Source organism: Myripristis murdjan, chromosome 8 (assembly GCF_902150065.1).
Source record: "Myripristis murdjan chromosome 8, fMyrMur1.1, whole genome shotgun sequence".
Lineage (NCBI taxonomy): Eukaryota > Metazoa > Chordata > Actinopteri > Holocentriformes > Holocentridae > Myripristis > Myripristis murdjan.
Genome location: NC_043987.1, coordinates 13,784,465 through 13,810,427, shown reverse-complemented (window position 1 = coordinate 13,810,427; position 25,963 = coordinate 13,784,465). Strand labels below are relative to the sequence as shown.

Here is a 25,963-nt window from a genome sequence, read left to right as displayed (position 1 = left end):
TCACAATTTGAATTTTATTTAAACAGTCAATTTCCACGTAATTTTATTTATAATTAAAAAAAAAAAAAAAAAAAAATAGACTGCGTGATCCCTGTCTCCGGTGTACCAGAGAGAGAGAGAGGGTTTTTTTTCTGCAGAACCGGATCAAAACAGCGCAGCAAAGTCGCCTAGGGGAGAACAAGGTCACAAGACTGATGCGCATTGCAAGTTGCAGAGAGACACTTGAGACTTTCGATTTTAATTCAGCTGCTGAATTAAGTTTTTATTGCATCTATTTGATTTCAAGTTGGCAGCACGCCGCGTTATTAAAATGATATGAGCCCGTTTTTTTGTTTGCAAATTGTAGTTGCAATTGTTTGCAATTGTATGCAATGTTTTTGTTAAAAGAGCACAGGCTTGTGCAATATTTATTTATTTATTTTAGAAGTTAAATGAGTGCCGTCAATTTAATTTCATACAGCCTGCTTTTCAATAAAAAGATTACGCTATAAATTGACATGCCTTGATATCATTCTTATGTAGCCTGCATATAATCTTAAGCTCAATAAATTCAGATAATATTTGACCGGAATTTCAAACATTTGTCCGGTAAATTGAAAACCTGCCGGTCACGTTGTCCGGTGCCAATTTTTTGTCTAGGGGAAACCCTGATTCCACACATATCGAAAATGTAAAATGCATCGGTTCTTTGCCAGACACTGGGCATTTAGAACAGCGAATGTAAAAGCTTTCATGAACCAGATTTTGTTTTAATCTCTAGTGTGTTGTTGCATCAGTAAGTGAGTCGAAAGTTGCAAAACAAACATGTAGGCTATTTATATGAATATGGCGAGGATTATCCTTTGAGGTAAAAACATTCATTAAAAATGGGGGCTTCACAGTAAAATTTATATTTGCTCGTAAAAATCAATAACTTAAACAGACGGTGACAGAGCTGGAAAAAAAGAGATGCGAGGCAGGTAGGTAATGGAAAGACAGGGGACTCAGGAAGACAAATTTAAGGATCGATGCATGGATGGATGGATGGATGGGTGGTTAGATGGATGGCAGGTAGCTCCAGCAACATTGCAGCAGCCAAGACTGGCCTCACTGTTCTGAGTGCATGATGCGGCTGCTCTCTTCGTCCATGTCAAATGTGTAGACTTCCAATACGCCTTCGCGCAGCGCATTTTAAAGGCGAGGACAGGGGCTCATTTGATTGGTTTAAAGTGAATCGGCTGTGTCAAACCCACACCACGCCTTCTCTCCTCCCTTGCGCCGGTAGGAGGAATGGCGCAGTAGTTGCGCCAAGGCGCACGGCGTGCCAAACTTGCAAAATCCACTTGGCCACATCCAGTTGGTGCAGCGCAGCTGCGCTGCACCCGCGCCTCGCCAGGTCTGTGAAACTAGAGCCCAAAGTGTTGGCAGAGAGAAGCCACACTACACATTTTACTTCAGTCAATCAAAACATGCCATTTTTCACAATCAAATGCGAAATCCAGAGCAAAACTGGCATTCACGTTCAGTAGACAAATGATTCAGTGACAAGCATGTGTTGTTGTTTGCTGGTCTATATCCACTTTATTCATTTTGGAGCAGCACAGTCCTGGTGAGGCTCTTGTTCTCACAACAGGAAAGAGCTGACAAAGGTTGCTCGAGGATGCACAAAACCTGCATGGAGCAACACATACAACTATATGGGTTTGAATCCAAACTATCACCTCAAGTACATTCAAAGGTGGAGTAGAGGCACGTAAGGTTAAAGGATTCCACTATTAAGCCGGGTATACACAGAGTGATTTCAGGCTGTCCCAGAGAAAAGATGACCAACATGGAAGACACGTGGTGACATCTTCATTTGTGGCTGTAAAATGTCACACTGTGAGAAAGGCTGAAAGATTGATTTTGTCACAGTCTTGTGACCAAAGATAGCCTAAGATAAAATTCTGCCAGTGTCAGAAATTTAGGGTAACCATCTCACAATATGGCTACTGATACAACATATATCTACTAACCAACCAATAGAAATGCAGCATAAAATGACACACTGATCAACTGATGACACTGACACTGACACTGATGCTAAACCCAGTAATGGAAGTAAAACAAGCAAAACAAAATGCTTGGCATTCCAACAGAGAAGAAAACGTCTGGTTGCACATTCTCCTCCTGCTCCTCTTCCTAGGATTGTTGTCCAAACACATCAACACCATGATTGCAAGGGCTCAGTTCTTGCTTAACTTCATATGTTACCAATATTGTGGCACAGATGCAATGCATGCTGATGACATTGTCTTTTGTATTGACTTATGTTGTAGCCTATAAGATTTGGTTGGTGTGATTATCATACACTCTACATACATCAGAGCGGATGTCATACCCAAGTTTATTAGATCAATGTCACAGTGTGGCTTGCAATAAACACATAAGATTGCTGAAATCTCAGTCTTTAGGCACTTTTAAAAGAATGACCCAAATAAGCCTTTTTACGAAGCATTGAGCTAGTAATCTCACTACTTAAATGCACTGGCCAATATTATAATACACAAAAAGTCCTAAAGATAAAACTACATATGTAAGTGCAGCTAAATGGTGGTGATGTGGTGAGACATATTAAATTCAGTTCTTCACTGAGGCCAAATGGTTCCAACGTCTTTAAGAAGTGTATCCAATATGCTTTTCTGTGAAGCAGAAAGTTGACTATACAACTTGCTGCTTTGTAGAGAAGCTCATTGGACACTGACAGTAAGGAGTTAGCTGGTGTGTTTCAGCCCCCTCATTCCACAACTTTTGTCTTTTGTCTGTGTGGCACCATTTTTAAAGTTATCTCCCTTCACCTTTCATACACAAAACCTACATCACTGAGTTTCACGCACACAGGCAAATACACAGCAGAGATGACACAGAGCATACCACACTGATGAGGCTTCCAGGCCAATATACAATTTATTAGCTTTCCATCATGCCTCAGATGTTATTAAATCATTTTTTAAATACTTTTTACTTTGGGCAGCTGTAGTCATGTATAGTAGGTCTCTGTTGGACAGTAGTTTGCAGTCAGATTCCTCACAGTCTAACCATGTGCAACCAAACACTGTGTACAAGAAGGGGTACACATCCAATCACTTTACATAAGCCCACTGGCCATAATGGCCCTTAACTACCTGCGTGTGGACACAAGCAAATTTAAAGTTAAAGAAGAGCAAAGACATCCATTCAGTTCACAATTAAAATTTGACTTGAGGATTGATCTGAGGAAGGCAGCAGAGACAACCATAAGTCAAATACCTTTAGCTTGATAACGAAAACGCCAACTGACTCCACCAAGAAGCAGAACCAAGAAGCAGGCACCTATACTGTGGAGAGATTCTGTCGCAGACCCCAAGGGAGGCCACCATGTGTGCACACTGTCACCACAACTACACTGCAACCTGCTCTGCACTGAAGGAAAGGCAAATCCACAAAATTAAAGTGAGCACCATCCTTCAGGCCTACAACACTGCATGCAGGGAGAGGTGTCTCAAGTACTCTCCGCATACATACACTGCAAAGGGGAAAGAGGCAAAACCATACAAGAGAAAACAGAACACAATAACATGAAGTCCGATTTTGAGACCACAATATAAAACAGAGGGCAGCAATCGGGGAAATCAGGTCAGGCAAAGCAGCAGTATGGCATTAGATTTAGTCCTGAACCAATAAAGATGAGTGGCTGTACTGTAACTCAGCCAGGGGAAAGGCAAGCTGTCTTGTTTCCTCTTCAAAATGGGGCTACAAACCAAAATATCCATCCATCCTTGAGTCAGCTGCACCACAACTCTGCACAAATAAGGCAGTCTTCCCCTCAGCTCCCAGGCCTCAGACAAAGAGGGGCACTAGTTGCTCTCACCTGTGCTTATGAAGGCAAGGAGCTCTGTGATCCTACCTACCAGGGGCAGTGCTCCCTCTTAGATGCCTCACAAATGGGTAATCAGTCTGATAGTAATCCGTTTCAAAATATACTGTAAATGATGATAAAAGGACGCTAAAAATAAACAATAAACAAGATCTTTAGGCTTTTTAAGTGTGATTGGTTCCCCCAACGCGATTTTGAAATATAAATATCGTTCCGTTCGTTCATCTCTGCATTGCGCTCTTTCTCCCTGTCATTCCCGTTCACACACACACAGACACGCGTGCATACATGCCAGTGGTGCGCAGGTAGGCTAGACTTAAACAACCCGCACTCGCCCGACATTTTCAACCAACCCAACCGCAACTCGGACTGCAAGTATTAATTAAAATAATGTACCCGACCCGCTTCCCAACCAACTTATTTTAAAAGGTAAGCTCTTGATTAGCTTAATCATAACCTTATTGGCTTACGTGAAACTGACATCCCTGAGTCATATGCATTTAAAACAACGTATTACAATTTTGCCGAAGTCTGTAATGATGAAAATATTGTTCCCTCAAGAAAAAGGTTGGGAACCACTGCTTTCGAGGGACAGACTGGCGGCATCATCTTATTCAGAAGGTCCTGTATCTTTTTATAGAAGGACGAGGATGTCAGTCTGATTTGTTGCAAAGCAAGTGCAGGGTGATTTTACACAGGTGGGATGTAGAAACCCCCAAACAGCTGATCGGTTCTTGCATCAAATGGACTTAAGGTGCAGGCCCCAATTACATATTTATCTCTTTTATTTCTTAACAGCAGTCCAGGCTGTGCAGATCAGCACATGAATCAGCCCATCTGGAATTTTCCAGAATTTCCAGATTGCCAGTCCAAGAGTGTTCTTGAGTTGTCATCAAGAACTCAGTGGGTCATTTAATAACTAAAGTTACAATGTTGTAACCCTAGTTCTATAAGTAAACCACAGCCCTCTAACTGGCTGTATGGCCAACAGCTCCTCTCCAACTGCTGCACACATGGACTCACTGAAATTTTACATGTACATTGCCAGCCAATAAGGACATGCTGACAGCTTGCCTAAAGCCATAAGAATCGGTACTCAGTATTACTCCATATCTGTAAGTGATTCTCCAGAGATTTGGCGTGCCTGACCCTGTAGGGGTCAAAGGTCATGCCAGTGGAACACCTACCTCACCTCACAGCCTTGGGGGAACATGGGGGATAAAAGTGGCATGTATGGTCTGTGGGGGTCAGGTATAAAACAGCTGACACACACCGCTCTCTCTCAAGTCTTGGGTTGAGCCCTGACCTCGAGACGGAACCCATGCGCTCCAAGAGATAGAATTGTATGGACAAATCTTAGATCAGGATGCACAGTTAAAAAAAGTTACAAATTTTTCAATTTGGGCGCAGCCTGACTGGGGCCGGTGCCAGCCAGTTCGGCGCAGACCAGTGCGCCCTCGCGTCCCGCAATCACATACACAATGAATGGCTGCGCCGGCCGAGGTCTGCGCCATGCGTGGGCAGGGGCACCGTAAATGGGGGAAAAGTTAGGACAATTCCAAGGGCCCTTGCCTGACAGGGGCCCCAAAAAATAGGTAAAACTAACATAAAATTATTAAACCATCATCGAGTAAATATAGCCTATATATATTTCAGAAATAATACTGTCATTATGATCTCTTTGTTTTTACTTGTTTTTGGCAGTAAAAGTTAAAAATCCCCAATTGACCACAAAGTAACACCCCCCCCCACCCACCCCCACCCCCGCATGAAATGGTTTGGTCCTGCAGCTGCGCTAGCTTTTCAAGCCGATCGGACTTTACGGTTTTTCCGAAGTGATCAACATGAATGGAGTATCCGCCCAACTACACTTTAGGTACAGAAGCTCCGATAGCAGAGCGGATGGTGTCTCCGCGTGCTATGCAGGAGACTGCAGGTTCAATTCCCCACCTAGGCAAGAGAGTATCATTACTTTATCACTTCCTCTGTTCCTACTGCTTTGCAGTAGGAACAGAGGAGGTGCTGGTGCATGCAGAATGAGTGACTGCTCTCAATACAATCAGAGAAATGTTTATATTTTCTGGAAATCAGAAGATTAAATTGCAATGTCCATATAGCCTCATTTATGTATTTTTTCACCCCAAATCCAATGCCACCACCTGTGAGTCTACAGTTTTGGAGATAAATTAGACCTGCATGCAGGACTACAAGGGAGACAGTGAGCAGTAACTAAGTAACTGTCATGTTGTTCTTTTCACAAATATGGGAATGATGGTCAAAAATATCATTAAAATGTATAGTTTTATATAAAACAGCATCAAAATTTTTCGCCGGGCTATAGGCCGGCTATACAGGGGCCCAATAACATTTCTTTTCATGGGGCCCAAAATCCCTGGCGGCGCCCCTGTGCGTGGGCTATGTGAAAGCCCCATTAGCTAGATTAGCTGCGCATGCAGTCTGTAGCCACAGCCGTCAGAGAAAAAATAACAATGAATGATTTATTTAACAATATTAGAATTGTCACGGGTCCAGACAGAACCATCACTGGGTCCGTGCCCGGACCATGGTCCGCCATTTGATGCCCGGTGTAGAAGAACATCTGTGCTGAATATAGTTCGGATCCCGCCAAGTCCAGACTGGAGACTCTGCAAAGGCTCGTTGGGAATGACAGATCTAAGATCCTGTGGGACTTCCAGATCCAGACACATAAACAGTGGTAATGCAATCCTCAGTGACAGCAACATTAAAAAAGAGGAATATAAGGAGCTGTAGAAGTATTGGGGACTGAAACAGGAACTGGAAAAGATGTCAAAGTGAAGGCAATGATAGTTGCACTTGGAGGTGTGACCCTCAAACTGGGAGAATGGCTCCAACACAGTCCAGGAACAGCTCCATCTTGAAGAGTGGAGTTTAGGAACCACTGAGATACTGTGGAGAACATTCACACTCCCAGATTTTCAATAGGGAACTTGAGAACACAGTATTCATATTAAATATACATGAATTTATCCTTTCTGTCTTTCGATTACAGTTTGGTCATTTTAAAGGAAACTAATGTATTCAGAAGAGCTTTGCAGCTTCCATTTGTATAAGAAAATAAATTTCCAGTGTTGGGCAGGATCTTTGGCTCCTGCCTCTGTCAGATAGATTTCAGTCCAAGGTTTCAGCTTGTTAACTGGACGTGGAAGCACCTGCTGTGGTTAAGGCTGTTTCCTGTCTGTTATATAAATATTAACCAGTCAGGATGTCACAAGCCAAAAGTCCAAAATTCATACACATTATTTTGTGTTATGATTGCCCCTTGTAAAAGATTTCACAACTAATTTATTGTAACAATATATTTGTCAGAACATAACTGTCTCAACATATGTCACACTCTCTGAATATATGCCTTTGTGTATTAATATATTTAAGACAATGAATAAATATTTCACCATTTTATAGCACTTATAAGATCATCTATTGTCCACTTGCTGTAAGCTTTGCTGCCTCTGAAATGATGTATCTCAACTGTGATGTGTTTGAATCGCGTCAGGGTTACCTATTGTTGTTTTCATTTTCAGTGTTTAAAATGTGGCCTTTTTGACTCTCGTCAAGACTGTACCTGTAATTAAAGGCTGGACAAAAAAACCCAATTGGACTATTTGGTCTGCTAGTAGTACTACATGTGGAGTTTTGTAGAATCAGTCTTTGAACTTTTGTTTTTTAATATTTACAATCTTATATCTGCTGATCCAAGTCTCAGTAGGCACTGTCAGTCTTAGGTGTAAGTTTTAAAATATTTCAGGATGAGCATGGTAAAGATCAGAACCATGTAAAATAAATTTTATCAGTATCAGTCCCCTGCATCATCATTTTGAGAAAGACTTGTTTTTGTGAATATTTTCCCTTGTTTATGAGTGGCTTCAGGCAAGTGAGGTTTTTGTCATAGCATATATCACTGTGGGTAGTTCCCGTACACAGTGACACACACTCATACAAAAACCTTCATCAGATGCGTGGTCTGTTCACTCTGTCTGGGTGCACTGTATTACTTTTATTTACTAAAATTTTTAGAGGAATAAATCTATTAAATCTTGCTCCAACATTCAATTTTTGTTCCACCTTCTTTGGTAGTTCTATTATGGATTTTTCTTCAAAATCACTTTTTGCTAGTGTGAAAATCATACAATTTACATCATAATCTATGGGCTGAGAAAATACTCTCACAACTGAAATACTATGACTGTTTACCTCATAAAGTGCTGTTGTAACCACCTGAATAAGTAAAAAAAAAAAAAAAAAAAAAAACTTAAAGATTGTCTTAAAAAAGCTCTGCTTTTCTAACTCCTAAAAAAAACAACATTTTAGCAGGTTAGAGAAATTAAACAGAAACCAAGCATTCTAACTCACTAACTTATTTTCAGTGTCAGTGCAGTTTCTTTCCCTGAGAACAGTGGAAGGAGGTTTTTGTCATTAGCTGTATCACTGTGGTTGCTATAGTCTGCACTGTGATAGAGCGCTGTACAAAAACCCCACCCTGTGCTTTGACCAGCCACTGTTGATGTAACAATAACATTAACATTAACAGTACTATAAATAGTAAGAATAACAATAACAATAATATAACTATTGCATTGCTCAATTAAAAAATAAAAAGAAACACATATACTCATTTTGAAAATATTTCTTCAGACAAACTGTTTCACAGTTTCTGCACCTTGACTGCAAAGGCTCAGTCGTCGTTAGGCTTCATTCTGGTGGGAATCTTCTGGTAATATTTGTAATTATAGTACATGCAGCGGTGTTATCAGTTGTATGACATATTGTCTAAATCCAAACAACAGGCCTCAGGACTGCTGTCCACCCAAAGGTTTTTCTCTAGCACAATGATTCATAGCTGCCAGTGGACCAGTAGACCAGTGGACCAGTGGACCAGTAGACCAGTGGGCCAGTGGCCATGGAGCGATACAGTTCAGTCTGAACTGAATTATGTCAGATACATTTCATCGTGAGACTGGCTGCACACTGATTTAGGCACAGCTTGCTGAGTCTGTAATGAGAGTTGAAATGCGCCCTCCACTAGTGACGGCCTCTGCCTCTTGTGAGGTTTTTGTAACGGTGTGTTTCACTGTGGCCACCCCACTACACAGCGATACATGACAGTACAAAAACTGAAGCTGCTCCAGTATGTCACTCCCACAGGCTTTGCTTCGAGAAACAGACTAAAACAACTGCTCATTTCATCCAAATTCATTAGAAATCATTAAAATAAAAATACAATAATTGGGTGACCATTACAACATTTGTTTTTATTGATGAACTATTATGATGATTATTTATGCGCTTGTCTGCAGTGTCACTATGTTATTTTATTGGCATATTATTAATATGTTATTAATTATGCTAATTATCTTCCTTTTCCATGTCATTTAAGAAAAGCATCAAGAAAATATCAATATGACATTTAATGTTGTATTTTCTTAATGTCATAAACACAATCTTGTCAGTTAGTGATATAATATCAGTATAATATGTAATATAATAGTGATGTATTTTTCACAATATTTTTGACATTAAGTAAATTGACAATAAATGTAAGTTCATTTAATAAAATGATGTATTTGCAGTAACTTTTTTCAATGCTGTTAATTGAATATGTTTCAATGAAAAGAATGTCACATTTTTTGTTTGTAATTGCACTATATTATGCAATGATGATCCTGGTTTATATTTCTTTTTTTATTATGTGCTTGCCTTGAAAAGGCAACACATCTTAAAATCTTGCATATTTAATCTTTTTAATATTATTATTATTCCACCTTTTTTTCGGCGCGCTACTCCTCCTACAGCTTTGGTTTTAGGCCCCCACAATGAATTGGGAAAATGTGCGGCCCCATTGGGAGAAGTGTGCTATTACTTTTATAAGGAATCCAACTCACGGAATTCTCAAAATTCCAATTTTCCTGAAAATTTCGGCCATCCGAAATGAATGGCCAAAACTTCAGAGGGCTCCAGGGCCCAGAGCTTTTAACCTGCGTCCACGCACCAAATACAAAAAACGTGCGTCTTGTGGAGAAGAAGCGGTGTGTCAATTTTCAAACTGATCAGACTATGCGATTTCTCATAATTCAATTTTAAAATCGCGATTTTGCCCTCATTGAAAAATAATGGGAAATCGGCAGACACTCATGCATTTTCAAAGCCTCACAGCTCCCTCATTCTTTGGCCCACAGACTCCATTCAAAGCTTAAATGACTCAGCAGATGTTCAACTTTATGTGTGTCATCTTCAATTTTTCATGTCTGCTTTAGTTTGCCATAAAACACAGTTTAAGTTTGGAGTTATTTTTGAGCCGCCTCTGACTTTTGAATGAGTGTGTATTGCGTGAGCTAGAGTGGCATTCCTGAGGGCTAGAGTGGAGCAGCCCTGAAAATTCGCCTAAAACTTTTGTCTTAAACTTGCTCTGCTGGCCACACTTTTCACTGCACATGCATAAATTTGGGATCAAATTGTAGGAAAAATAGTTGTGCTTTGAAAAATGTAAATACAAAAGCAAAGTAGCTTCAACTTTTTACACTGTGACACTTAACGAGGCAGGAGTGCCAGCTCTCTCCCCCATAGACTCCCATTATATCTGAAATGCAAAGTCTCGGGAGAGAAGCAGAAAGACACACTTTTCCAACTCGCTCTAAGGTGGGCATTTTTGGGAGTTGGAAAATAATTTTGACACAGTTTGAAAGCCCAAAGCCTTGCCTTTCTCATGGTACATTTTATTTTCTGCTCGGACTTACTATCATTGACAAAGAAGCATTTGTTTGACCACTACTTTTAGGTGATTTTTCACAGAAGCAGCACTATCACTCATGCTGTGTGCTTCATAGAGCCTCATTTCTGGCTCCGCCCACACAAGCCCCAGTAGCACAGTGGATAGTGTCTCTGCCTGCCATGCAGGAGACCAGGGTTCAACTCCCCGCCTGGGCAAGAGCCACAACACTACACAGCCCACAAACAGCATAGGGCTGGCGGTTTACACATGTCTAGGCGCTGGCAAGGCAAGCACATCAAAGTTTCTTCAGAAACTTTATAAAGTCTAGTTTAAGTTGTCATTCTTGTTTAGCTTTGTTTTTCTTGTTGTCTACTCTCTGACTCCACTTGGTTTTTGTTATGGCATGTAACACTCTGTACCCCCCGTATAGTATAGCACAGTGACCCATGGCCTGTCAAAAACCTCCCCACTCTTGCAAGAGATACGTCTTTTCTGGAGTTTGGACAAAGATAGCGATCATTGTTTTTACAAAACATTCAGTGGAGAAAAAAACATTCTCAAGTATTTTTTGTCTGAAAAGTTTACATAATCTAAATAATATATGCCTGGCAATATGATGAATAATGATTGATACAATTTGTCAAAATACAATTTGTCAAGTCTAAAAAAAGCATGTATCAAAATTATATTATTATTCTATTATATATTGTAATATAAGTATTATGATTATTTATTTATTTATTTATTTATTTATTTATTTAATGAATGAGATGAAGGCAAATTTTTATTTGAGAAACCAGCCTAATGGAATTATCTGTGCATGTTAATGCAGTCAGTGATTTGTCTTGGTAGCATAGGCCTTTTTTTTTATCACTGAACCACTGCCACAAGTATAGCAAATCTGAATTTGTAAAAGTGCTCATTTTACTGGACAGTAATCTTATCTATAAATAAAAGTATACATCCGTTCATTTAATGCATTAACTGTTTTGTTTTTATTTGTTTTCTTGTAAAAGACCAAGTGTTGCAAAGCACTAATTTCTGTGTGGCTCTTCCAGCTTTCTGATTGAGAGCAGAGACGTGACAGCGGCTGGTGGTTTTTGTCATGGCATGTCTCACTGTGCTGCTGCTACTCCATAGTAACCACAGTGACACATGGCCTGTCAAAAACCTCCCACGCTTGCAACTGAATATTCACTCATGGTCCGGCAGCAACACAAACATTTCTGTTACTTTACTTTTGCTAAATCTGGAAATAATTTTTACATTACATCCAGGAGAGAGCAGTTTCTGTATGTTTGTGTGTCTAACGGTGTGTGTGTGTGTGTGTGTGTGTGTGTGTGTGTGTGTGTGTGTTAAGGTTGAAAAAGCAACAAACGTCTTAAAGCATAACTACAGCAGTAACACTGATGCACAGAGATGAGCAACAACATCACAGTGTGTCTTTGTCTTTGTAAATCATTAATAATTACTTTTTCTTAGTACTTTTTAGGCACAATATGTATTATTATTATTATTATTATTGTTGTTGTTGTTGTTGTTGTTGTTATTATTATTATTATTATTATTGTTGTTCAAGACTGTATTATCACCCACTGTGCCAGGAGTGAGATGTTTCCACGGTGACCTGTAAAGCAGACATCATCACATGGTGTCTCATAATCAGAGGATGGACATCACTCACACAGTTACATTCACATATGGCAATTCCAAACTGGAATACCTGAGGAGCCAGTTTAAGAATGGAATTACCTGTGAAAATTCAGTCAGTCACTGACATGAGAGCATCTTGATCACTGCACCGCAGCTGAAAGCTGAATTTAAAAATGCTTATTGTATAGGACAGAAATGTAATGTAAAAATTTACCTATACATTTCTAAAAAATCTGCTCTGCTCATTCATGAGTAGTTTTGTTCGCTTTATGATGAACAGCAGAGAAGTGACTTTGTCCAGTCTCTGACTCTGCATGGTTTTTGTCATGGCATGTAACACTGTGCCATAACTCCAGCTATCAGCAGAGCCACAACGACACACGGCCTTTCAAAAACCTGCCAACACACGTAAGACTCTGCACAGCCTGCTCAGTGAAACATTTATTTTTCTAGCATTTTTATTTTTTATTTTGTTTTGTATAAAGGAATGCAACAGAGTTTGTCCTTTAAAAATGTCAATGAAGCTCAACACTGTAACACTTCAAAACAATGGGAAAAAATGCTCTGAAGTCAGATCTCAATAATACATAGGGTTAAAAATGTGATGAATATGACACAGTTGTCACATTTATATGTGTTGACACAAAACCAGCTTGCTTGACAAACTGGTTTAAAAAAGGAATTCTTTGTGTGTGTAAATGCATTTAGTGACTGGTCTTGGAAGCATATTTATAATTTTTCTACTGCCAGAATTGTACAGGGTGTCCATAAAGTCTCTTTACAATTTAACAAATTTATTACAAAAGCAAATGAATAGACAAATCTGTGGAAATTATTACATAATGAGGAGTAGATACTGAAGTTTTTTTGCTTCATTTAATACACCTCTATATGGGCACCATTAGTTGCACAAAGCACATAAAGACACATCCAGGGCTCGTTTTCTTGCCATGTTCGCTGTAGCATAGCCTCATCAATGGTGGTTGTGGCATCAGTGATCTTTTGCTACAGGTCGTTGGTGTCCCGTATCTTTGTTCGATACACAATATCTTTAACATAACCCTGCGTATCGGATTTAACAGAATCTATTTCATTAACAGGTTACCTGAAATACACAAATGCAATGTGATTAAAAACTTTGATAACCACTGAGTACATAGAACCAATCTGACTAACATATCTCATCAATTGCTTTTGTAACAGATTTTTTAAATTGTAAAGAGACTTTGTGGACACCCTGTATAAAATCTGAATTTAATGATACCTATCTACCTACCGTATCTGTAAAATTCAGTTGACGGCAGAGAGGTGGAAACATCTGGTTTCTGACTCGCATGGTTTTTGTCATGGCATGTTACACTGTGCCATAACCACTACCACTACTATAATAACCACAGTGACACACGGCCTGTCAAAAACCTCCCAACACACTGCCGACACTGCACACCGTGGTCAGTGAAACATTTTTATGTATGTATGTATTTATTTATTTTTATAAGGAGAAAGCAACAGAGTCTGTCCTTCAAAAACATATGAAACAAAAAGAAATAATAATAATAATAATTGAATTCTTTTGTAGAATTGTAAAAATAATGAAAAACGAACCAATACTTTTCAGTTAGATCTCAATAATAAATAAATGAAAAATGTGACAAAGCAGCTCACGTGTTTTGACAAATCAGTATAGGGAACTTTTAATGGAGGTAAGAAAAATTCTGATCCAAATAATAATTGTAATTTCTCCACTCATTCCCATGTCTTGTGGTTATATTAAAATGTAGCCACGATGCTAACTGTGAATGTCTGAGTTTGCACAGGTGAAAGCTTCGCTGCTTTATTCTAACCCAGTTGTCACATTTATATGTGTTGACACAAAACCGGCTTGCTTGACAAACTGGGTTAAAAAAAGGAGTTCTTTGTGTGTGTAAATGCATTTAGTGGCTGGTCTTGGAAGCATATTCATCATTTTTCTACTGCCAGAATAGTATAATTGTGTAAAGAAATCTATAAATGTATCTGTACAATTCAATTGACGGCAGAAAAACAGCAGCGTCTGGTTTCTGACTCACATGGTTTTTGTCATGGCATGTAACACTGTGCCATAACCACCACTATAATAACCACAGTGACACACGGCCAGTCAAAAACCTCCTGACACATGGAAGACACTGCACAGCGTGGTAAGTAAAACATTTTTAATCAATCAATCAATCAATCAATCAATTAAAATAATGGGAAATGAACAAGTACTTTTTAGTCAGATCTCAATAATAAATAAGGTTTTAAAAAATGAAAAATGTGACACAGTAGCTCACCTGTTTTCATGTGCCCATGATGACAACTGTGAATGTCTAAGTTTGCACAGGTGAAAGCTTCGCTGCTTTATTCTAACCCAGTTGTCACATTTATATGTGTTGACACAAAACCGGCTTGCTTGACAAACTGGGTTAAAAAAGGAATTTTTTGTGTGTATAAATGCATTTAATGACTGGTCTTGGAAGCATATTCATCATTTCTCTACTGCCAGAATTGTATAAAATCTGAATTTAATAATACCTATTTTGACAGAAATCTATAAATGTATCTGTAAAATTCATTTGGCGGCAGAGAAGTGGAAACGTTTGGTTTCTGATTCCACATGGTTTTTGTCATGGCATGTAACACTGTGCCATAACCACTATCATAACCACAGTGACACACGGCCTGTCAAAAACCTCCCACATTTGCAAGAGGCAGTGTCATTGTCCAGTTTGATCAGTGAGTGAGAGGAATTTAATTTATAATTTAATTTGGATTAAAAATATCTTACAAGAGATTTAGAGGGAAAAAAAATGTGATGCGTTTTTGTGCATGAGTGCGTGTGCACATACAAATTTAAAGAGCAACAGAGAATGTATCCCAGTCAAATAATTTAAAATGAAATCCATTTGAAGAGTGAACTACCAAAACCAGGGAAAAACTCAATAACAGACGTGAATAAAACATCATGAAGATTATCATGAAGCCATTTCTCTTATTTACTAATCGAAAATCTATAAAAATATCCCCCAAAAAATAGCGTATTTTATAGAAAAATCACCTATGATAATAAATTTGTCCCCTCTGTGCCAGCAGCTCAGAGTTGGCAAATATATTGATAATTGTCTACAACACATCATGTCAAGTCTAAGTAAAGCACCTTTAAAAATTCTTAATGTGTGCTCGTGGCAAAATGACATATTACACTCGGAAAAAATGGACTAACTCCCAATTTTCTTGAAATCCAGATGATCGAGACAAAGGTATTTAGAAATGAAAAAGAAAGAAAGAAAGAATGAAAGAAAGAAAGAAAGAAAGAAAGAGAAAATTCTCATCTTTGGGCTGAGACAGACACAGACATGCCAGCAGTTGCACTCGTGTCTTGGTATGTGGAAAAATACAAATTACAAATACCTGTTCATTAATTATAGCACAACAAACTGGTTCAAATCATGTATTTATAGCTGCATTCACTAGTACTGGAACGTGAACTATGTAGACTAACAATATTATAATTGCAATGTGTTGAAAACACACAGGGTGGAGCTCTGCTGCGGCTTGCTGAAAAAGATGTAGCATTACACATTACAGCGGTCCAGATCATGTTGATTCAAAACAATGACACAAGTTTAGACATAATTCTGTCAGGACTGTAAAAATAAGACAAAACACATCTCATCTCAGGCAGTAGAAGTTGTTGTGGTTTAGCGCTGATTTGCACCATCACCTTACAACATGAAGAGTCCTCCTCTGGTTCTTCATGATGTGATGAGATCAGCTGACAAATCATCTTCTGAGCCACTCCAACGTGCTACTGCTGCAGCTTTCTCCACTAGATGCCAGTCTTCACTAGCTTTTGGACTTCTGCTCTTCAGCTGACAAAACCTGGCACATAAATCAAAGTGCAAACCAATCATTGGAAGGGCAATAGGTGCATAAGCTGAACTGATTTATTTCAGGGTTGGCATGAACTGAGCACATGGTGAGTAGATGCTTGGTTAGGAAAAGAGGTTAAGGTCTGAGGATGGGCTTTCTTTGCTCTCTGACATCTGCTGAGGGTGCGGAGGAGTTTTCATAGCAGCCACTACTGCCTCTAACAACCAGACCTCACCAGATTGTTGACTCAGTAACCACTGTCAGTCGCTTTCAAGCCAGTTCTTTTGTCTTTCTGTTTTTATATTTTGCATCGAGAGTAACTTCTCTATTTTTCTGCCACGGATCCAGCTCTTCCCTGGCCTCCAGCACCAGTCCTGCATCCAGTCTGCCACCCAGCCAGATCAGCCAGCCAAGCCCTCCATCCATCCCTCACCTGGAGATCCGTCATTCTGCAATTAGTCCATCCCTCATCCTGGACTCATCATTCTGCACCCAAGTAGTATTAAACATTCTTTGAACTGAACAGCTGCCTCACCTCTCATTTCTCTGCCTTTTGAGTCCACCATTCCTAATCCGTTACAGCGGCATTCTCCCCAGAATCTTGTGGCTAATCCTTGGCTATGAAGTGCCTCTCCAAGGTCTCAACACTTGAGACCTTGGAGAGGAAGGTCAGCAGCCATGTCAGACAAAATCTCGGACTTCCTAAGAGCTTGAGCAACATTGCACTTTAAGGACAGCACAACAAACTACAACTTCCATGGAAGCCAGAACTAAAGTCTGGACGGGTAGGAAGTGGAGGGCAGTGTGGCAAGCAGAGTCAAGGCTGAATCACAAGAAGCTTGTGGGAGTGGTGACAAGAGACAGGGCTGGACTGGGATCTTTCACAACACCTCACAATGACACCACCAAAGGAAAGGAAAGGCAGCACTTAGTCAAGGAAGAGGTGGGAGCAGCAGTTCAGGAGGAGAGATCTTGGAGGATGGTTGGAATGAGGCAGCAGGGAGCATGGACAACATGGGAAAGGGTGATTGAGAGGAAGGTGACATGGGCCAAGCTGTGGAAACGTGAACCACAACGGATGAAGATTCTTCTTGTCCAAATGGTGTATGATATGCTTCCCAGTCCATCAAACCTACAAATGTGGGGCAAAGTGGAGTCACCACCATGTCTGCTGTGCTATAAACATGGAACATTGAAGCATATTCTGAGAAGCTACTCAAAAGCTCTAGGGAAGAGATGGTGCCGATGGGGACACGACCAGGTCCTGAAGGCAATCACAGAAGCCATCAGCAAGGGAGCTGAATGGGCCAGGCAGCACCGGCCCTCCATCCAAGCCATCACCTTTGTAAGAGCCAGGGAGCAGCTACAGCAAAACCATCTGCAGGCATCCAGGCCTCAGCAAGGGACTGGAAGTTGCTAATGGGCTTTGAATGGCAACTTAAGTTCCCAAACCACGTTGTGACCACCGCCTTGAGACTAGACAACGTGCTTATGTCTGAGTCTACAGTCAAACAAGTGGTTCTGTTAGAGCTGACAGTACTGTGAGAAGACCACTTGGAAGACACCAGGAGGCTCATCAATTACGAGGGACTGGTCAGGGCTTGTTAACAAGCAAGATGGAGAACAAAGTGTTACCCAGTAGAGGTCAGATGCAGTGGAATTGTGTATTTGGTGACCTAAGTTTGGATGAATGGCTGAACGAGAAAGACAAGACAGAACAGAAAAAGCTGAGATACGCGAGACTGACAAATGAAGAGCTGGATCAGCTGGAGAGTCAGGAAACGGTACGTCGGTACGGCCTGGTCAACGTCTTGGGCCGTCAAATGTCTGCAAGACTAGCCTACCTGGCAAAGACCGGGCAAGCAGCTGATTTCCAACTGTAAAGAAGAGCTAAACAAGATCCTCCGTGAATTTTATGGAGCTTTAATTTCTATAATAAAGAGAATGAGATGCCTCATAAGATGAGATGCCTCATAAGATTCAGCACGACGGACAGTACCTGCTGAGGCAGATTCAGCACCACGGACAGTAGCCTACCTGTAAGATTTCCCACGGAGATGTGCGGCTATAACTTTGTTTTTGTTATTAATGTGTTAATGTTATGTTATAAATTAGCCTATTAATTGTTATTCATTTGTTTATTCTTTATGAGTTGCCTAGGCCATTGATTTAATTAATTTGTCAATTTGTTTGCATCTGCACATTGAAATGAACATTTAATAAATCAACACATCTGTGAAAACTTTCATCTTCATTGATAACAGCCTGAAAAGGTGATTAGCAAAAGACCCCAAAAGGTGGGGTTGAAATGATATAGGCTAACTCTGTTCAGCCTTAATGTTCCTGCTTACTGTCGTTACTTTTTCTGCTTAGCCACATTAATCGGAGCTAATGTTAAATTGGAGCGACACAACCCCAGCTGAAATAAAACATCTGCCGGTGAGTTTATGAAAAGATAGATGTTTGTTCTGGCCGACACTGGAAAGCAGTAGTCTGTATTTAAATATAACTGTTAATATAGCCTAAGTTGGTTGTAGATAAAAATCAGCTGTGCCGCTGAGTCGCTGTCACGGCAACCTGTTAGATTAAAAATGACTGAGAAGTCGGCAGAAGTGTAGCCTAATTATCAGTCCATGAAAAAGTGATTTTTTCCAGTGGATATTCTAGTTACAATATGATTGAGCTAGCAAAGCAGTTTTGTGTGCACTATATGTAATATTTATTCAGTTGTGGGAAATCATGTAAAAAAGAAAAATTGGCGATGTTTAGAGGGATTGTCTGGGATCGTAAAGCGAGCCAGTCCAATTGTTTAGGCGGGCCGGGTCTGGCCCGCGGACCGTAGTTTGGGGACCCTGGTGTATGATGTTAAATGACCTGAAACACCCAATGATTCCAGGAACATCAACAAAACATATATAATGTACAGGAGGAAGGGAGGAGACTGTGATGCAGTGTCCTTATTTGTATCTCTACCTGTTTTGGTGATAAAGTAATGCTAGACGTATTTTCGCATTAACTATTACTTGATTCAGTCTATTTCGGGTTGTGTATAAGTAACAGCACAGGGACAGCTTTTCTGTTGGAACGGATAAACTTTAACGTCTTTTCAAAACCGCAGGACCCCAGAACACCAACAACCAACATGATACATCACTTTACTCACTCACCCCAATCTAAACTATCCTAACCCCTATAGACAGACTGTAGAGTGTGATAAAGTTTCTAATTTACATAAAATTTAAAGAATGTATACTGCCATTAATGAAATCCTGTAAAATGTCCAACCAATACCCAAAATAGATCATCTTAAAAATAATTCTTCAAAAAACTAAATCTCAACTTGCTGTTATTATCAAAGTTATGATCAAAGAGATCAAGGCTGTGCTGGACTGGACTACAGCTGAAAGAACACTGGCTAATATCTTGTATTGACCTGCAACCTGGAAAAAAACATTTGAAGATTGAAAAATGGACACGTGATTACAGTTTGTTTTCGGCATTACAATAATCAAAAACAGTTTTTTTAGAATTAAAAAACAATACTGCAAACTGTCTATTAATGCTTTGCTCTTATCAATAAACTGTCAAATCAAATGAAGAGTGAAACATGCAGAGAGAGAGAGACTGAAAAAGGGGGAAAAATATAATTTATTAATGACTTGCCTTTTCTGTACTCTTTGTGGTTTATTGTTTACAAGTTAAAATTGTGTGATTATGCATTGTGATTTGCTCCAAGAGCCCCAAAATAACCAGCAGAGCATTCAGCAGCAGGAACTGTTCATGTGAAAATATTCTTCCTGTCTGCTGTAGCCACTCATGATAGTGAACCAACCCTGAACTGAGAATTTGACTACTATGACTATGGATTTGTAAACACACTCACCTCTTTTACCAGGAGCAGGTCTGAGGGATATTTTTAATCATGACCTCTGAACCTAAAACAGTTGCAGGTCAGTTTGTCAGATTGTCCAGAATTTTAAACCTCTGGTCCAGATTCACTCAGTGTCTGATTTTCATTGAGTGAAATATAACAATCAAATCATCAGTCAGTCAGTTTTTATGTCATGATATCTTGGTGAATGCTCACCACAAACTAATGTTACAAGATTTATTAAAATGCAAAATAAATAAATATAAACTTATCATTACATATTATGACCAGTGAGAAAAGGAAGCATAATTTTCCTTTATGCCACATACTGACATAACAAACATACTGACTGATTAACATACTGATGTATTTCAGTGAAACTTGTGAGAAGGTGGGGCTCTTCCAGAGCAGTAAGACTGAGGACTGGGGTATTTTGCACAGCTGCTCCACCAACTCCAGTCACTGTGGATCTCGAGCACAATAATAAACAGCAGAGTCTTCAGTCTTCAGACTGTTCATCTGGAGATACAGCTGCTCTGTGCTGTCATCTCTGGAGACGGTGAAGCGGCCTTGGACTGACTGGGAGTAGTAGGTGCTGCCACCACCATTACTGATAGCAGCGATCCACTCCAGTCCTTTTCCAGGAGCCTGTCTGACCCAGGCCATCCAGTAGCTGCTGAATGTGAATCCAGAGGCTGTGCAGGTCAATCTGTGGGACTCTGCAGGCTTTTTAACCACTGGTACAGATTCTGTCAGAGTCTGACCATCAACACCTGCCAACACAAAACAGAAAACATCACATGCATGAAGTTAGTATTTGAATGAAGACCCTGTCAAATCCACGAGTGAAAATGTTCACCTGCCCAGCAGAGAGTTAAAAGCAGCAGTCCTGTCCTATAGCCCATCATGTTAAACTGTGTGGCCACTGTTCTCTGTCATCCTCTCTGCAGTCACATAAGTAGAGATGGGAGACATCAAAGTTTTGCATTGACTCCTCCTCACAGGGAGGGACAGTAGCACTGCAGTGGATTAGTCTTCACTGTAGAAATGGACGAATTGAATAAAATTTGATTGATGTGAAATTTGATGTGATCTGAGGTCAGCAATTTTATCTCACAGTGACTCTCGTGTGTGACTGTGGATGAATCATTGAGGGGCAAATTATTTTTGGTTTGAAGCTGAAACTAACCATGTTGTAGCTCTGTTGTAAAATCACTGAAGAAATTCTTGTTTCACTGAAGCAAATTTAAAACCTTTTTCTTACCAATTTATTGCTTACTGTTCAGTCATTGTCTTTTCTGTGTATGTCTTTATAAAGTTTTTTCATTTAAAAAATCTTTGTGCTCATTGTGTTCAGCTCTTTTAATGTAATTCTTTGGTTCTAACTTCTTGAACTTTTAACATTCAAGAACTTTTAAGGCACATGATAGTTCAGCACTATTCAGCACTATTCAGCACTGTTATTTTTTTTTTTTGTCTATGCCTCTGTGTGTGTGTGTGTGTGTGTGTGTGTGTGCATGTCTTCTCTTGAAGAGAATAACTGACGTAATTTAATTATATTTGAATAAACAACATAGAAAATACATTTTCGCACAATGACAAACAATTGCAATATGCTTGAATTCTTATAACATTTTCTCAATAGGAATAGTTGTAATTTGGACAAAACTGAAACTCAGAATTACTTTTGTTTAGTGGTGCTTTGTAGACAAGTGACTGACTAAAAAGAATTGATGTATGAGATGAAAAAAAATCATGATTTTTTTGTGCAGTTCAGTGAAATCAAACCACTGAGCTCATATTTAAAAACTAATGCAAAGTTAAAGACATTATTTACCAAGTAAGCCACATGAGCTTGCATTAACTAAAACAGATGCACAGTATCAATCATCAGTATATAATTTTTGCATTACATCGTTGCCAAACTATCTGTTAATAAACTCATGAATATGATCTTTGTCTGCATGTTTCTCTTGCTCACAGAAACACACAGCTGCATCTTCAGTCCACACACTCTGTCCTCTAAGCATCTGTGTTAGACTGGATGTGTCTGTGGTGACACTAAACATTGTTGTCACTTTGTCATTTTACTGTACATCAGACTGATTGACTTATGTTTTCAAGGAAAGAAGCACATAATTTTTCCACATATATGTTGTTGCTAATAGTAAAACGCCCCGGCAACACTCAAACCTGGTCCACTGTAGTATTGCAAAGGGGTGGAAAGTTTCCAGTAAATTTCCCGGAAAGTTTTTGAAAATTCCTGTGGGAATTTTCACTCTGGAATATTGGAAATTTTCAGGAGATTTTTGCTGTCACTTTTTTCCCCAATTTTTCCTAAAATTCCCAGGAAAATTCAGCTCGGGAATTTTGGGAAATTTCTTTTTTTTTTCTTGTCATCAATTTGAATGAGGTTTTTAAAACGTTTTCATGGAAATTTGAGCTTGGGAATTTTGTAAATGTTCGTTTTTGTTGTTGTTAACTTAAGGTGAATGGGGCAAAAATAAATAATAATCAATAAAATGAATGTCAACATCAATATCACCATTTTGGAAATGGAAACCCTAATCTCCTGAACTCAGGACTCACCTCTAACCCAAAGGCCACAATGCCAGCATACTGTAAAATCATCATCCCCATACCCGAGTGTGTGAAATAAAACTTAAATATAAAACTTAAATGTAAACAGTCAACTTTGCATTTTGGTGGAAACAAATATGTTGCACGATTCAATGCAGATTCAACTGTGCACCATTTGATGATCAAATGTGCTCAAAATTATTATATGAAAATAATTTCGAGCACATTTGATCATCATCAGTCAGTAGCTTATACTCCACTAGGCTACAGCACTTCCACTGAGACAGACGATCATCACATCAGCATCACGATTCAATTTCCTGCATTTCTATGCATTTTAATGGGTAGTTTGAACCACTTCATATGCACACCTTAACAATAGTACTGCACACAGTCCTATGCCTGAATTAATAGCCTAAACCTCTTACTAATGCTGTATAACTACTGGTCGTTGCATTAATATCCTACAACAGAACAGACATAGGTTTATTATAAAGAGAAAATTCGTTGCACACGGGTGATACCATTAATATCTTAATGTAGGATATTTTACCTAAAACGCCCCAATGGATCAGGCTAATTTCATTTGAACAACAGATTTCCTGAGCATTTATATTGGCTATGCAAACTTCAATCCACATGATAAAAATTAATCCACGGACCACCAAATTAACGTTTGAATGTTTAATTAAATCAACATAAAATTACTTTGGCACGGTTGGAGGGGGTGTGTTCCAGTACAGTACGGGCGCTCATGCACGAGCACATGCATGGTCACGCATGCAGCGTGCGAACGTGGATACAACGTAAATCATGCCGTCCTCGTGCTTCCGCAAAATTGTTTAATGTGCACAGCGCAATTAACTGCGAATTGCAACATTGCACAATCAATAATCAACTGATAATAATAATCAACTAGATCCGGCAGACAGGGGAGCTCATGTCACCACCACGGGGAGCTGTGCTCCCCTTTGCTCCCCCTTATTTCACACACTGGTTATGCCAATATTCACGACAGTTAGACTCAGCAAGGAAAAATTCCGGAAAATTCCCCGGAAATTCATTATAATGTAACATGTTTACATGCATATCTGCTTATAACAAACCAAAATGTTTATTATGTATACATGTATATGACCGGGTGAATGCAGTGAATATAAATTCCAGAAATTCCCCAAAAATTCCCATTTATTCCAGTTAATTTCCAAAAATTCCCATAGAAATTTTCCAACTTTGAAAATTGCTGGAATTTTGCAACACTAGTCCACTGTGAAAATGACTTCTCCTGAATGGTACAAGAATTCATTTTTTAAGCCACCCAGGAACCACATGGCATTAAATTCATCTGTGGTCTGAGGCTGCCTCCTCTGGTGGCTTCATGTTACAAGTGTTCAGGGACTGAGGGGTTTTTGTACAGCTCTACCAATGGTTTGTGTCACTGTGGCTCTCTGGCACAATAATACACAGCAGTGTCTTCAGGCTGCAGATTCTGTCCAGTTAGAGTCACTGTGTTGCTGGTAGAGGCTGAGGACATACTGAACTTGTTTTTCAGTGAATCTTTGTAGTATGTGCTGCTACCAATAACATATCCAATCCACTCCAGTGTTTTCCCTGCAGGCTGTCTGATCCAACCTGTGTAATAGCTGTCAACAGAATAAGAGACCTGACAGGTGATGGTCAGAGTTTGACCTGGCCGGACAGTCAGAGACGCTGGCTGTGTCAACGTGACACATTTCACACCTGTGGAAAACACAAACATTTTTTAAAACAAACTATCCAGTTACATGGCACCAGAAGAGCTGCTGGTTTTGTAAATGTGATGTCAAATCCAGAGACACTCACAGGATCCAGCAGCCAGCAGCAGCAGGAGAGCTACAGACAACATGGTTTGTGTTGAAGCTGAACTGGTGGGAGCTGCTCTTCCTCTTTTGTTTCAACTTACAGCTTCATATCAACTCTTTATAGCAGAGGAACCAGGAAGTACACTTTGCATACAATCAAACATACGACTGACGAGGATCTACTCAGCAGTGGATCTAAACTGAAGTCGTTTTGTCATGAGTCTTACAGCCGTCTAATCTAATTACCGTATTGATCTGAATATAAGACGATATTTTTTCCATTGAAAATGCCCTGAAAAAACGCCCTCGTCTTATATTTGGGGTCTAATCAAATACACATGTACTGTACTTGCATATGTTCCGTGCTTGAATACAGCACACTTCCCCTGCTCTGGCACGGTTGGAAGGGGTGTGCTCCAGCACGGTACGGGCGTTCATGCATGAGCACATGCACGGTCACGTGCGCAGCGGGCGAACGTGGATACAACGTAAATCATGCAACTTTCCTTCTGCCTCCGCAAAATCGATTAATGCGCAGCGCGATTACCGGCGAATGGCCGCATTGCGCAATCAATAATCAACCATGGTGTCTGTGTCGCTGTCCATTGTGCTGCTGCAACCGCGTATAAACAAAAGCTGATTCATGATGAAAGGTATATATGGCAGTCTGTGTGCGCCGCACACCCGTCAGATCCGGCAGACCTGACTGGGTGGGCGCGGTGCTGACCGAGGCACCGGCCGGTATCAGGTGGGCCGGCCGGTGTGCGCCGCCACCCGGTTGAATGTAGAAGCCAGCTGACATGCCGCTCCGGCTGTCAGTTGGACGCTTTCTGAAGTTACCTCCGAAACTGTCAAGGTAAATAAACATCCCTTAACTCCTTAACCCTGGCCCTGAGTGCAATGTGAGACGGTGGCGGTCTCAGAAAGAAGAGCTAAAAAATGCCCACAGCCAGAGAAGGGCTTTTCGTGGTCCACAAACTGGTCGATTCAACGAGACTGACAGGAGGGTGTGCGATTTTGTGAATGATAAACTTAGTGAAGGACTGCCCGTTACGAGGGCTGTGATGCAGCAGAAAGCACTTGAAGCTGCCACAGAGCTCGCCCGCACTGAGTTCAAAGCTAGCATGGGCTGGTGTTGCAGAATGCAGTGGCGGATTTAAGAAATTTGGGACCCAAGGCAAAGGCAGGCATGGGGCCCTCTGAGATGAGAGGACAACACACAAAACAGGGGCCCCGAGACACACATAATACGATAAGCATTCTGCTGGCATTTTAGCGAAAGTATTTTAATCAAAAACATAATCAATGTGCGCAAATAAGTAATAACTGTATTAACCATAAGTGTATGAGGAGTTTTATGGGGCCCTCAGGAACTTGGGGCCCTAGGCAACTGCCTAGTTTTGCCTAATGGTAAGTCCGCTCCTGGCAGAATGTCCATATAAAAAGTATTTTTCCAAAAAAGGGTCTTGAAAAAGAGGGGTCGTCTTAAAATCAGGGTTGTC

General features: G+C 40.0%; 1 protein-coding gene across 1 annotated transcript in view; it reads right to left on the bottom strand.

The window, feature by feature from the left end:
- LOC115363777 (uncharacterized) overlaps window positions 1-24,505 on the bottom strand; it is a 42,656-nt gene extending 18,151 nt beyond the window's left edge. Inside the window, exons 1-2 of the mRNA XM_030058078.1 lie at window positions 24,463-24,505; window positions 24,068-24,360 (exon numbers count right to left, since the gene is read on the bottom strand). Coding sequence (XP_029913938.1) covers window positions 24,068-24,360; window positions 24,463-24,505 — 336 coding nt within the window. The remainder of the gene's footprint in view (window positions 1-24,067; window positions 24,361-24,462) is intronic.
- Window positions 24,506-25,963: the final 1,458 nt, after the last annotated feature.